The 14972-nt window shown below is 43.1% G+C and overlaps 1 protein-coding gene across 4 annotated transcripts in view; it reads right to left on the bottom strand.

Annotated features, from left to right (window-relative positions):
- The window catches only part of ctnnd1 (catenin (cadherin-associated protein), delta 1), a 28053-nt gene extending 17564 nt beyond the window's left edge, over positions 1-10489 (bottom strand). For 3 of the 4 annotated variants that reach the window (XM_078289753.1, XM_078289749.1, XM_078289743.1), the window contains exons 1-4: positions 10426-10489; positions 977-1051; positions 694-819; positions 89-381 (exon numbers count right to left, since the gene is read on the bottom strand). In XM_078289753.1, coding sequence (XP_078145879.1) covers positions 89-381; positions 694-813 — 413 coding nt within the window. In that variant the 5' untranslated portion in view covers positions 814-819; positions 977-1051; positions 10426-10489. Of the gene's footprint in view, positions 1-88; positions 382-693; positions 820-976; positions 1052-10158; positions 10392-10425 lie in introns of those variants that run through there. The other variant, XM_078289745.1, reaches the window with a different exon arrangement.
- Between the last annotated feature and the right edge of the window lie 4483 nt (positions 10490-14972).

Below are 14972 nucleotides of genomic sequence, written 5' to 3' on the forward strand. Positions count from 1 at the left end.
AACAATTGTGAATCAACACTCTTATGGATAACACACCATACATGACTGATAACTACCTTGTTAAAAGACACATGCAGTCACACAGTACCTGTAGCGGTCGTCCATGCGTGCGCCCCTGGTGAGGCTGGCGTAGGTCTCAGAGGGGGGTCCGCCGCGGTAGTCTTCGTAGCCCCCTGGGGGTCCGTAGTGGTAGTTGCGGGGCACAGTGTGGGTGGGGTAGTCCATGGGCACCCCTCCTCCTGGGCCAGGCCTGTAGACCCGCTCCATGGGGGTATTGTAGCCCACCATCCCCGTCACCGAACCCCCACCATCCAGGGAAAGGGTGTCTGACACGGAGGGGATGACTGTACGAGTGGTGGTGGTCTTTACTACTTTCTTCACCTTGAAGAGCGGGAGAAGTGAGGCAGGAGGAGACAAGATATCAAACTTTCAAACAAATTTCACTCAATTGTCACTCAAAACAGAGTTACAACCTGCGTTAAAGATAATAACATAATAAATAGAAAAAGTTGCTACTGGCCTAGGACTGGAGAACCCTCGACCCCCTAGATCAGAACCCTTCCCCCTGTATCTCCCTTCTGCTGTCTTCCTCTCAGCTTTCTTACAGTCTTAATAAACCAAAAATACTAAGGGGAGAGGTCCCAATTAAAAAAACATTTTGCAATTCATGCTTCCATTTGGTAATGGCGTTACCGTGGTTTCTGTGCGCCGCGTGGTCCCGTCTTCGGTGGTCTCCACGGAGACGACAGGTGGAGCCTCCTGGGGTTCTTCCTCCACCGTGTACGTCTCCTGCACCATCTGACCAGGCTCCATCCTGAACTACACATACACACACATTTCAGAACAAAACTCAAATACAGGTCTCTCCTGGAAGAGAGATCCTTGACTTCAATGGAACTAACCTGGTTAAGAAAAGGTTGAAGTAGGGACAGAGCTCTAACAAATGCTGGCATTTACAGAGAGTCAGAGAGCTTACGTGATGTGTCCCGTTGATGTAACCCTCGTTCAGTGTCAGCCTCTCTATGTCTGCATCACAAGGAATGCGGCCGTTCTATGGGGAGGAGGGAGTACACATTAGGGGATGCAACACACACAGACTACTTGACACACAAGGATGAGTATGCATGGATTGACACACACACACACGCTCGAAAACACACCAAAGACCAAGCAGCTGGATTTTTCCAGACATTCAGAGTAGCAGGCTACTACTGCACACTACTGAGGATAACATTACATCAGCTCCTAGGTTTTATAAACACATATCAAAACGAATGCACACACACACGACAGAGCCTTTCATTTACATTCTTCACTCATAAACGCAATGACAGGGTCAGCTGATCAAAACAATCACACAAACAATCCAATAAATGAGTGAATGAATTAACGATCATAATGCACGATGGAATGCATGATGAATGAAGAGAATGAGTGAGTTGCGGGATGAATAATGAGCCAGACAGAGAGATAAAACTTTCTTTCATCATGCATCAACGCCATCATCATTGCCTGGCCAGGAGCAATGATGGGTGTGGTGCACTTCCCATTCCAACCACAGGGGGAGCTCTGCATATCTCTGCAGCAATCTCTACAGTTGTATTATCTCCACAACTAAGGGGGTAAGGTGGGGAATTGCTCAACAGTGGATGGGAGATGGGCTGCGGTTGTATCTGACAGACATCTGTGAAGTACTGATGGATTTTCAACTTTCAAGAATGGGAATCAGCTGTAGAAAGTAGGAAGAAGTACTTGTGGCAGAAAACAAGGACAACTTTTTGAAACGGGACTCAGCCCAGATCAAAAAAACACTACAGTTAAGCAAAGGGAACACACTCTTTAGAATAGGACTCAGCCAGAAAGTTGTAGTAGAAAGTGCCGTGCAGACGTGAGCGTGTGGGAACCTGTCAGCGAAGACTGAGGTGGTGTTGCGCTGCCTGGGAGAGTGGCAGAGGCATGCCGAAGCCTTTGGGCTATGTAAACACACACAGCAGAGATAAGAACTAGCACAGGTAACATTTCTGGCCTGCTCTCGCTTTCTCACAAGCACTCTGACCCTACCTATATTATGTGCCTGCTGCTTATCAGCCACTAGAATTACCCGAGACTGGGATGTGGCTCTGTAAATGTGTGTGTAACATGCGAGAGAGCGCGAACGAAAGAGAGAGAAAGTGAACAAGTGGGAGCGCCCGATTGTTTATGATAGTCTCTCCGTTTCAAAGGGTGCCTTAGGGCCGGCGGTGTGTGTGTGTGTGTGTGTGTATATGTCTGAGTGTCTGAACATGTATGTCAATAAGAAAGCGAAAGAATGAGCAGGTATGGGTGTGTGTGTGTGTGTGTGTGTGTCTGTCTGTGAGGCAAATGAAGAGTATGAAGTCACTCTTCAGTCTCTGAACCAGGTGACTCACGCATGATGCAGGAAGAGGGTGTGTCAGAAACCAGAGAGGAATAGGTTTGGCTACAAAACAGACAGCTATTGGTCTGGAATTTAAGTGTTTTACCACCCTTATAGTTGAATAGCCGGGTCTGACCGGACCTGTGTCCTATCTAACAGAATACACCACACTGAAAAAGCAGTTGAGGGATGTCTTCCGTATACCATAACAAACCTAGATTGCCTTCTGAATAAACCAGCTGGCGGCCATAATGACAATGATGAACGCTTGATGTCAACACATAAGACGGTATAGGAAAAGTTCAACAATACAACAATCGAAATATCAAGCAAGATGTCGCTATGCATGCAAACGCACAAGCTTTGGGAGGAGTTAGACAAAGGCGTTGGGTTTCATTGGGTTGATGAGCTTAAATGACAGAGAGATATGATGGTGGAAGGACTTTTATTCCGAATGAGACATGGACGGTTACTGAGGAACCAATGGAGGATGGAGACGATGCATGATCACCGATGGACAAAAGCTGTGAGGCACAGCAGAGCAGCCATGGGTACAAACTACCTCCTCAGGTAGTAGGGTTAGAAGACGCCTTAACTTACTCAGTCAGTACTGACCTCTTTCCAATCGTCTATAGGCCTAAACTTTGTTCCAGTGCAATTAAAATAAATTCAAGCACACTTCAAGAGTCTGGTCTGATTAAAACCCACTGAGGAGGTATTTTTATCCCCAGTCTTGGTCTAAGGTCTGCTGCCAACCAGCCAGCCAGCAGCGATGGGATGGTGATGACGATGACGATGGTGATGACGATGGGTGAACTCGCTCGGACCTAGGGTGGGGTCCGGGGGGTCCTTTTCGGCGGAAAAGTGTGTATGGGGGCCGGGGTTTGTTCAGCGTTACCTGCATGTTGGGGAGGGGGCGGGGCAGGGTACCGGCGCACGACCTGCGCTCCTCCTCCAGAGCTCGGCTCAGCATCTCAAACTGCCTCTCCTGCTCCCGCACCGAGGCCAGCAGGGAGGCCGTACTCGCACACTGCTCCATTCACACGCTGAGAGCAGAGCACAGGACAGGATAGGACAGGACAGGACAGGGTTAACACCAGAGAGCAAGATGAGATTTAAACCAATTATGGGATTTCACCAAAGAAGAGACATACAGAGAGACTTACACCGTGAGCACCAAACCACCCTAGTACACAGATATAAAGACAGATGGGCCCAGGTTAGCGTTAACCCCGGCACTGTGCACATCTGGGATGCACACACACAGAAGTGCTAATGAGGTTGATACTTGGAGGTGAAGAAGCAGCAGGAGCCGACAGGGAGGGAAAGCAAGAGAAGATAAATGAGGTGAGAGAGGAAATGAAGAGAGAGAAGCAGGTATAGACAGACGGAAAGAGAAAATGTGAGGACAGACAAGACAGCGAGAGACTGCACAAGTGACTGTATAAAAACAAGTGTGACTAGATATGACAAATGTGCTGGAAAGAAGCAAGAAAAGATGAGGAAGAAAGAACGAAGAAAACGACAGCAATGATCTCACTACTTGAGAATTAATCTAAAAAGTGATTATTCAATTTAAAGTCTGTACTAGCGTCACCGCAAAGACGGAAAAGAACAATCATCACTTGATTTCAACACATTTCTTCACCTTCTAACAGGCAGATTGCAGAATTAAAAATAGAAAGGAAGTGAGAGAAGTGAAGAAGAGAGATAATTACAGCATGTTTTCAGCAACGGCATGTGCCGCTTATTAGCGTTTCTCTCCCCATTCCAAAGATGGAGAGAAATAGAGAGGGGAGGGAAGGATGGGAAGAAGGAGGGAGGTGAGTACATGTGAGAGAGCAACCATCGCCTAAGAATTATTCTGGGGAGACAATATCACACCATCAAGTCACAGCAAACTAACAGAGCCAGAAGCACAATGCCATGATAGAAACTCCCAACAAGCGGAGGGGAAATGGCAGGCCACATTTTTGCGCATGTGTAAAACACTGAACAATGCTGAAACACTCGATCAAAATTTATTTAGTAAGATAGACATGCAAATAGTTTTAAATACCAAGTGTGTGCTAGTTATAAAATCCTCTGTGCAAGTTAGCCTATAATATGAATGGCATCTTATTTGCATGCCATCCACGCAAATTTATTAGGATAATAATGAGGACCAATCTTCCCCTCCAACAAAAACATGATTCAAATCCCATCACACAGCCTCAATTACTAGATTTCTACAAGGTCAACAAAGAAATCAATTAGTCATAAAACCAAAGGAAATCCTACAAAAATAGGGTTGATCAATGACAAAACTTCAATTTCATATTAGGCACTTAAACGATGCTCTTATCCAGAGTGACTTAAAATGAGCGCAACAGTAGCATAAACTTTAGTTCCTGGTTCACCAACATTACAAGCGAGCAAAAGCAAAGAGCGGTCACAGACAAAGTGACCTGGCAACACTCCATGACCCTCGAAATCTCATGTCAGAGAGAACTAGGGCTGCACAATTATTACAATCCAAATTATCTTGCTAAATACTGTGATTAATACGATTATTAATCCCAATTATTTGTCTCCGTTTCAGGTAGCATGTTTCATTATTTTTGAGCCTTAACATATATTTTAACTTTTTTAGTGTAGTATTTCTCCAAGTAGCAGCAGCTAAAAAGCCTTGTTTACTCTTACTGTGGTCCTTAATTACAAAATGAATATCATAACTACTTTACTACTTTGGGGCGCAGATACAAGGCAAACTTTGTCATCATCCGGTTTAAAACCAAAGTATCTCCAAATGACAGAACAATGATCCACTTTTAGGAACTTGAACACAACATTTTTACATTCAGATTCAGGATAAAGAGCTAATCCTTTCTTTTCCACTTTGCTCATTGGCATGTTTTTCCAAAGATTGTCTATGTACGGTTTCTCTCTTTATTTCTGATTGGAGCTGCCTTCTTCTCAAACTCTGTTTTGTTCACATGGGTGCACATTGTGTATTCAAAGGATTGGTCACACGTAATGGAAGCTTAATGGAAGATTATTAATCATGTAAACATGAAAATCTTGATATAATACAATTATCTATGATTCACCATGCAGCCCTAGAGAGAAGTGCTAGGAAAAGAAGTAAGAGACGTAACAGCAAAGGACAGAAATAGAAGAGTTTTTTCTTAAGCAAGGAAAGCTAGCTTTTTAGAAGGCAACACAGCTTATATCCAAGCCAAAGAAGGCCTGAGCACAAATTACAGTGGCATGATAATCGGTGAATATCATTCCAGCCCAAATTAAGAGAATGTGAAAGTCCTTCTCCTCTGACTTCCTCCGCAGGGAAGCTGGTGAGAGAGAAGTGGGGAATCTGGGGAAAGAGTACTTCAACCTTGTCTGTCTACAAATGAGATGACAAACGTGTGGCTTGTCTCCAAACCAGGGCAAAAACCATTTTCTACTTCAAAGTTCACTGACTCATGCAGATCAAATCTGCTCTCCACTTGCACTGTACTGTTGGCAGACCTCTCCCCCACTGACTAAAACACACACACACACACACACACACACACACAGGGCTGTCTGAGTGAACAATGAGACCTGTATTAAGTTTGAGTGTGCGCGTATGCCAGTGTGAGCGTGCGCATTCATCTGTGTGAGAGTGAGTGTGTGAGTCTGTGTCTGTGTGTGTGTGTGTGTGTGTATGTGTGTGTGTGAGTGAGAGAGAGAGAGACAGATTGGGAGCGAGAGTGAGAAAGAGAGAAAAACGGGGCGGGGAAGGGGGGCAGAGACTAAATAAAGGTGGTGAGAGAGTGTGACTGACGCGGGTTTTATCCTTGAAAACTCAAACAGATCAGTGGCAGGTTTTGGTGAAGTTAATCCTTCCCACTTTGTTTCTTTCCATTTCCCTGGAAAACATACATTCACAGACAGACTGAGAGAGACACAGACACACATGAGCCACACACACACACACACACACACACCACCATTGTCATACATTCCACAGGGAGCTTTAGCGTGTCATATCCTGTCTCAGCTGTTGGAAGCTGTCCTGATAGGGTGCCCTTCACTCTTTCATTTTGCTGCTCTCATCCTTCTCTCACACCAGCCCATTTTCTTCCTCTCGAATTCCTTCGATGCTGGACAGGGGAAAGTGGGCGCCATTACTTTCTCTGACCCAATCAGAAAGGCCGACCACTAACCAAGAAAGTGCTTCTTTGGTGGATAATGTGCATAAATTGAATGATGGCTTGAAATGACTTCATGTGGGGATATCTAACCCCAGTGTACAGCTAAGCCTGCATTAAAACTTCAATTTAGACCGTGAGATATTTTTAACCAAGTCCAAATTCCAAGAATGACAGAACTTTGCCAATACACACAACAAAGAAAGAAAGAAAAAACAGAAACAGCCTAGCTAGATCTGGCAGCATGCCACAAATAGGTTTTGACAAATTGTTATTGTCTAATAACGGTTGTCTCGTATGACACATTAGCATGTCTGATTCCTTGTCTACAGCAGTAGATCTCAGTCGGTTTTACTGTGACCAAGATTTCAACTTGGCGATGAAGTAGTAACACCATACATCAGATAAAACAATATACCCCAATCTGAGTTCTTCTTTGTCTGTGGCCCATGACCCACTTTTAGGCCCCCACCCACCTGCTGAGAAACACTGACCTAAAGCCTTTTTTTAATGTAGAAGACTGTCTCTTGTGCCAAGGTGCTACAGAAATACCCATACAACCTATACAGCCATGTGAGCTCCACCACTAACATTCTTGTGGTAGCCAGCAGTTGCTAATGAGAGCGGTATAAATGGCTTTAGCCAGTCTAAGCCCCAGCATTAGCCTACTGTAAGGCCATTAGCAGCAACGCTAAATCATATCTACTAATAGGATAGTCCTGGCATTACACTGCTAAGCCACTTACCCTCATCGGCCAACACACAAACACAGGCATACACACACTTACAGGGACTATACTGTCCAGTGTCCATTGAAACCTTCATGAAGTACACAAACGTATCTGGTTTGTGTATCATCTAGCACTCATCACACCACTCAGTATTGTGACTGCATTGTATTGCTCCATTATCATATGCTATCATTGCTATTTCAGCAGCTTACTCAGTCGCTGGTGGTTGTGGCAGGCTGCATGACATGCATTCTGTTCCAGTCTGCACAGCCACACACACACACGCGCACGCTCGCACACACACACACGCACACACACAGCTGAGGCAAAGCTATGGTAAAATGCTGTTGTGGCTTGGCCAGTGCTCCGCTGACTCAGCCTCATTTGAATGGTCACACAGAGATTTGGCCTGTGTGTGTGTGTGTGTGTGTGTGTGTGTTAGCCTTGGCCCACATCCAACCACCACTGCCTTTGCCATCCATAGACTTAAAACCATGAAGCACCCCCCAACATGTGGCCTACATAGGCCTACAGTCGGAGCAGAGTGGTAACTGCGGAGGGAGTGCACATGCATGCACCCATGTGCGTACGCCCACCCACCTACCCACACACACTTTTCAGGGACTTTTGCAAGGCCAGCTGTCTAAGCTACAGTACAACAACTTACTATTCTAGGGAGGAAGGAAACGTGCAGGCAACTATAATTCAGGAGTTGAAAAAAGGCCCAATCTGTTTGACCACAGGTATACCTGGCCAAGTATCTCCCCTCTAACTTCAATCATTAATAAGGGATGTTATTGGGAACCACAAAAACACATAAAAAATAAGGAAAACAGCAATATCTCATAAAATATGAATGTGAGTTGTATGTAAAAAAAAAACTGAAAAAAATTAATCCTGGTCGATCATGATTACGCAAAATAGCCAAACAAACTGAAAACCATTGTCCTGCAGTTGGTGAGAATTACAACTGGGGCAGGCAATAGGACCTGCAATCCGGATGTTCCTATATTGACCGGTGGTTAACAAGGAAGTAGGTTAAATTGCTGTAATGTGGGCCATAAAACTGCAGACTGACTCTCAATCTCTCAGAAACTTCACTACCAGCTCGGAGGGCGGGGACAAGAGTTCACTACACCGCCTTGGCAATCTCTGCACCGTGATTTCAGGCCTGCCTGCATGATCCCACATGACATGTCTCTGCATAGATTGAGGAAAAAAACACTGATGGGCTCACCGTTCAAATATAAACACAGACCGCAGGTGTAGTTGTGGGGGGGGGGGGGGGAGAGAGAGAGAGGGAGGAGGGAGGGAGGGTGGAGGAGGAGGTGGAGCAAATATAAGAAAACCCCAGCTTCCGTGTGTCAGAGGGACACACCCGTAGTGCGCTCTGAAAGCCCGTCATTACCGAGGCTCTGAAATGATACCCCTGGTTAAAACAACTGGCGGAGCAGCAAGACTCCAGCCGCCATCAGGCAACTGCTACCAACAAATTCTAGGAGGCATAAGAAATGTCCAACTTATGGCTTTCTTTCCCTGAATGTAATGTCACATCTTAGAGAGAGGACATTTCTGAGAAGCAGGGAGCATGTCCAAACTCGTTCTCAATCTCCTCCATCTCTAAGTTTCCGCAGGTCAACACAGACATGCCCCGCAGGGGATTTAGAAGAGGGAAATATGCTAAGCATCTCCATGCTGTACTATAGCTTACTGATCAGCTGATTGTACCAACTTGAATCAATGAACTTTAGACAAGCTGTCAAACGTGTACGCCATCATTGCGTGTGTATTATCTGCAATGATTTTTTAAGTCATACCCAGGCACTGCAGTTGCCTGCAATTAGAGACTGCAACTAGCCAGCTGGCTCATGCTATGCGTACTAGTTTTACTCCAAGGGTGATCCTCTAAAACAGACACAGCCTGGTCCCTTTGAGTAAACCAGTGGACTGTATCCGCTCCCATTGGAGTACTGTAAGTTGAGAAGGTGTCTGAAGCCTGTAGACAAGGGACTGAATAATGAAGCAACAACCCCGCCTGCCACCATACCACACCCCACACATCCAGACCCACACAACAGGTTCTGCTTTCGTCCACCATGTCTTTTTCTATGTGGCAGACCACATCAAAAGACAGCTGAAACATGAAAGACTGTGTTTTCATAATAGACTTTAACACAATAAACTTTACAAAAGTCAAAGACAGTCTGCAAAAAAACACATCATACAAGCATGGTAACTTGAACAGAACAGCATAGCTTAACTGCCCGCAGAGTGGGCGTTTCAGGTGAAATATATAATGGCAAATTGATAAGTAAGCCGAGACTGGACTTTGACTCATATGGTCTGTAACACGGCGGGCTGGTCAGCCACTTCCGTGTAGTCTCACCTGTATAGCATGTTAATAATATAGATAGTTCCACTGAATATCTAACGTTAACTTCAGTTACTGAAAGCAGCAAAAGGCACAACATATATATATGCAGTTCCCTAAACACGACTTATGGCACACAGAAATAATGACATTCTTATAATAAACTGTTAGCTATATTAGCTGGTTAAGTTAGCGGGATAATAGATTGTTTTAACTGTCGTGCTTTTAGCCAGTTGAAACTGCATGCATTAAGACCTGTGCTCTATTGAACTTCTTCTAACAATAGTCTGAGTCTAACTAGTCACCATGCTAACAAATGGAAAACACTAATGCTAGCTAACTGGTGTTCAGCTAGCTAGCCAACTTGCTAACGTTGCGCTACCAACAACACTGATCAAGTTCACCAAATTAAAAGTCCCTTGTCTTTCCAGTGACAATAAATCGGAATCAGCCATACTAAGTACAAAACACCAATAACTTGCCCATTACCGATTGTGAAGAATGTTCGGCTTGTTTTTTCAAAGTCCAGAAGTGTATGCGCCCGATTTAGGCCTAGCCTAGCCGAGAAGCACCGACTGAAAGTCGGGCTGCTGCTGCGCTGGTTTGATACAGTCCAACCTCGATCCGCAGGCTCTGAGGACTGAGTTAGATAAGACAACAAAAGACCTTGGTGTGGTCGAATAAACACCTAGAACTGAACAAATAAACTGTCTAACGCAGGCCGACCATTAACAATGAAAACGGCGAAACACCCACCTATGTAGTTTCCTATCTTCCTTGCCTTGGCTTGTTGTTCACTTGTCTCCGCTCTTCCTTCCTCTTCGCTGGGGGGAGAGGAGGGGGCTAGATCAGTAGACTCCAATCAAACCCTCTGAGGAGCAGAATAGAATAGAATAGAATAGAATAAAATAGAATAGAACGTTTTTCCCCTCAGGATAAAATTTTTGGAAAATCTTTTTTTTTTTTTTTTTTCTCCAAACTGACCATTAATTAACATTTGAACTAACCGATAGATTAACGTTACCTGTAGACTCCTGGCAAAGATTACCGTTCGATTTTATCAAGTGATGAAAACGCATTTTACTCGATAGACCTATAGATGATTTCAACAACTGAAAATAAATAATAAATAAATATAAATATAAATATATTCGTCGACATTGTAATACCTGCAGTGTCTCCCCAGCGCCGCTTGTATTGTAGGCTATGTTATGCCTCACATGCACTTTAAGTGAAGCGTTCTCCTTATTTTCTGTAAACTTAAAGTCATGAAACAGAACAACACAGATTTTGCATTGAAATATCCGGTGCAAATATGTTCAAAAATTAAAGATGCCACTTTAAGTACAATACCGATACCGCCCCCATGTGGTCATTATCTGATAGTGACGTTAAACCTACATATTTATAGAACCACACCACCTGTGTGTGGATTAGACATAATAATAATAATAAGGAGAAGAAGAAGAAGAAGAAGAAGAAGAAGAAGAAGAAGAAGGATGATGATGATGATGATGATGATCACAACAACAATAATAATATTAATAATAACAACAAAAATACAGACTCTTTATATCACTTCACGCATCACAGTTGTGTTCAAGTTGCCAAAGCACAAGGAATTCGATGAATAGTTTTTTACAGTCAAAGATTTTTCCATTGTGGCAAATTTTGAAATGACATCATCTGCTTTAGAAGATTAGATTTGACACATTTATTTAATTCTCTCTTCCGCCCAATGCATGATGGGATAGACTCCAGGTCCCGTGACCCTGAATAGGAACAAGTGGGTAAAAAAAATGAATGAATGAATGAATGAACGAATGAATGAATGAATGAATGAATGAATGAATGAAGTGGGGAAACTCTCTCTGTGCAACTGCCATCCTTGTAGTCCAAACTTTGTTGGCTCTACTCAACATGCAGTCCCACAAAAGGCCAGTACATGGTGCTATAATGTAACTAAAGCTTTTCTGCTGCCAGCAGACACCTGTAGATAACAAGAAAATAAAAATAAAATATATTAAATAGAAAGTGACAGAAAATAACATGTCTACATAAATAAAATATCTATGAAATAAATAGGTCCTATATTTGTCTGACTTGGAGAAGACAAATGTTACTTTCCTTGCATTGTGAAATATGACATTTTATTTCTTTGTATATTTTTTTTCTTCCTCGATGGGATCTTTTTTCAGTATTGAGATGTTTTGTAGGCGCAGATTTTTAATCATTAACGTCCAGCCTCCACTGTTACAGTGTTTCCAATTAAATGTACTCTTAAAATAAATCTTAAAACCCACTAACCCACTAAACACCACATTTGCAGAAACAGCTGTGCATGTTGCGTTACGCCTTAAAAACTGATTGAAGATGATGTAGAAGAGGTTTATGATTTTGATTTGATTAAATTGATTTGTGCAAAAAAAAAAGTATCCACCCACACACTCTGTGTGACTTAACTGAACACGATGAGAGAGCCAGAGATGGGAGGTGTGGCAACATGCTGAGAACAAGTCAGTTATCTCTTGGTCTCCCTCTCCCTCTCAGGGAAAAACAAAAACAACGGACCGTGGAGGGAATTTGAGGCACCGATCCATCTGTGTGATGAGTGTGAGACCAGGAAAAAAGAGAGAGAGGGCATGAACAGGAACGGCAGAGCCGACAGATAAGGACACAAACATCAAATCTTACTGTAACTGTCTCAGAGACATGTTTCATTGAGATGTTTATTTTATGTTTCTGTCATAAATTCATGATTATTTGAGTTCATACAGTCATTAAAAAATGATTAAAAATGTAATATAAATAAGATGTTAAAAGTGTAACATTGATAAAAGATTTGTCTAAAATATACCACCTTAAAATGTTTGGTTAAAAATTTAGTGCATAAGGTTTATTTTGATGAAGAGTATAACGGGTCACATGACCAGAGTTTAGTTAAGGGCATAACCGTGGCATTATGGGTCAGAACTAACATGGCTGCAGAGGAAAGACATATGGTCCCAAAGTAACCCTATTCTGCACGTGGTCCAAGAGGCGCACACGGTAATTGTCTTTCATTTGGTTTATATTTGTGTATAATGTTTGTTGATGTGCCTTTGCATGGACAATGTGATACGTTTTCAGTAATTTTATTTGATTCCAGCACATTTCTGTTGTGCTAACGTGTTTGGGCTTGTATATCAACGGACACTAGCTTGAGTGACTTTAAAATGACTGAGATATATATTTTGAACCTTTTATGTTTTTTATTTCTTGTAGTTTTCACGGTGTCTGCTGACGAAAGAAAGAGAGAGACAAAATAAATCTTCAAAAGACATCTGTATGATGCGTGGCCTTTATTTCATTGGACCAGTGTAGCTACAGTGAAAACGTGCCGTCAGCATGGCCGAGAGCTCAAAGTAAGGAGCGGCGCATGTTCGGGAAGGAGAGAGGAGGAAGCACGATCGCTGGGGCAGCGCGTGGCCGGAGAAGACGTTGACGAAGAGGCTTGCTGATTCTCGGGAGAAGACGGGAGTGTCGGCTCCTGACACCGTCGGGTTGAGAGTACCGCAATTTCACCAAGAGAGGGCAACGTTTACTAGCGTAGGCTACAGCTCTGCAAATATCCTCTCTACAGGCTTCAGCGTGCAGTGACTGTGTCATTCCGTTGCTGTCTTCAGGCAGAACAGTACGGCTCTGCAGACGGCATCAGGTTTGACTGTGCTACCTCTACAACTTTATGGACATTTGTAAATTTGAAAAAAAGTACTTGTTAAAAAAAAAAAAAAAAAATACTGGTTTATTAATGAGAAAAGTAATTGATCTATCATTACAGCCTAATTGTTGTTCCTGCTTTACGGCATTGTTATGAATGTTCTAATGGTGTTTTTGATCTGAGAGTTCAAATGCATAATCAAAAGGAGTGCATTAGAGGGTTTATTCAAGTAAATAGTTACAGAATATTAGTACTTGGATTGCACTGACAATTACATATTTGCAATGGTTATATGCATATTTAGCAATAACTTGGTGATAGATACAGTACTTTTGCTAAAACACATACAATGTCAGTTCACGGAGAAAAATCACAAAGTGGTGAATTTAGTGAACAAATTGAGTCCCTTCAAGTAGAATTGACTAGGTTAATTGAACAATTACAATCACAAACTGATGATGTTGAAAGGGAGAGATTAGAGTCACTCATAGGTGATATTCATACTAAAATAGAAATACACCAAATAGCAATGATGGAGCCTACCTCCGCCACTTCAAGGAGAGTCGAACCCAGGAAATCTTCACGGGAGAGAAAGTTAACCCCAAAAATGCTGGAGCTGAAGCAACAAGAAGCTTCTCAGAGGGAGAGTAAATTCATCAAGCTATATGAAAGCTGGAAAGAACAAGTTAGAGCTACACGTACCAAACTTAAGGATGAGTGCTCTGACCAAGACTTGGGTGACATGATGGATGCTGTCGAAGAGCTGGAGACACAAATGAGAGATGTGTATGAAAATATGCGATCTCAATTGGCACCTTCTACTGAGATTAGAAGAAAGATGGATTCCTGCACAGCAGTAACAACAGATTTGATGGGGCTAATGAAAGTACGCATGAGTGAAGTGGAGCAAGAGGAGTTTGATGCTAAGGCAGAAAACGCAAGACTTCATATGGTGCTCGACAGAGAGTATGCCCAGTCAATATTTGGGACTACAATCTCCAAATCTAAAGTTCGTAGCCATCACTCAAGCTGTTCATCAGAACAGCAAAGCATCACAGCAAAAAGAGCAGAGTGTGCTGCACAGTATGCTGCAAAGAAGGCCGAAATGAAGATGGAGGAGGCCATCGCTACACAAAAGCAAGAACTTAAAAGACTGGAAAATCAGAGAGATCTGCAAGTAATAGCTGCTAAGCTTAAGGTGTACTCTGAAGCTGACTCAGGTGAGACCTGTGACGAAAGTAGAACAGCACGCAGTGAGGTGGCCAATTGTCCTCCAGTACCTTATAACAAAATTAAAAGGGATCAAACATGTAAGAGCAATAACAATGAACAAACAAACAATACTAACATTGAAGCATCGTTAGTACAAGCCCTACATGACACAATGGTTCTCACCAGACTTCCTGCACCCGAGCCCTCAGTCTTCTCAGGGGACCCACTTAAGTTCTTAGAGTGGAGCACAAGTTTCAAGGCATTGATAGAACGGCGATGCACAAATCCAGCTGACAGGTTGTTCTACCTACAAAAATACATCAGTGGTGAGGCACGATCTGTATTGGAAGGAAGCTTCTACAGAAAGGATGATGAAGCCTATGACCAAGCA

This window comes from Centroberyx gerrardi, chromosome 3 (assembly GCF_048128805.1).
Source record: "Centroberyx gerrardi isolate f3 chromosome 3, fCenGer3.hap1.cur.20231027, whole genome shotgun sequence".
NCBI lineage: Eukaryota > Metazoa > Chordata > Actinopteri > Beryciformes > Berycidae > Centroberyx > Centroberyx gerrardi.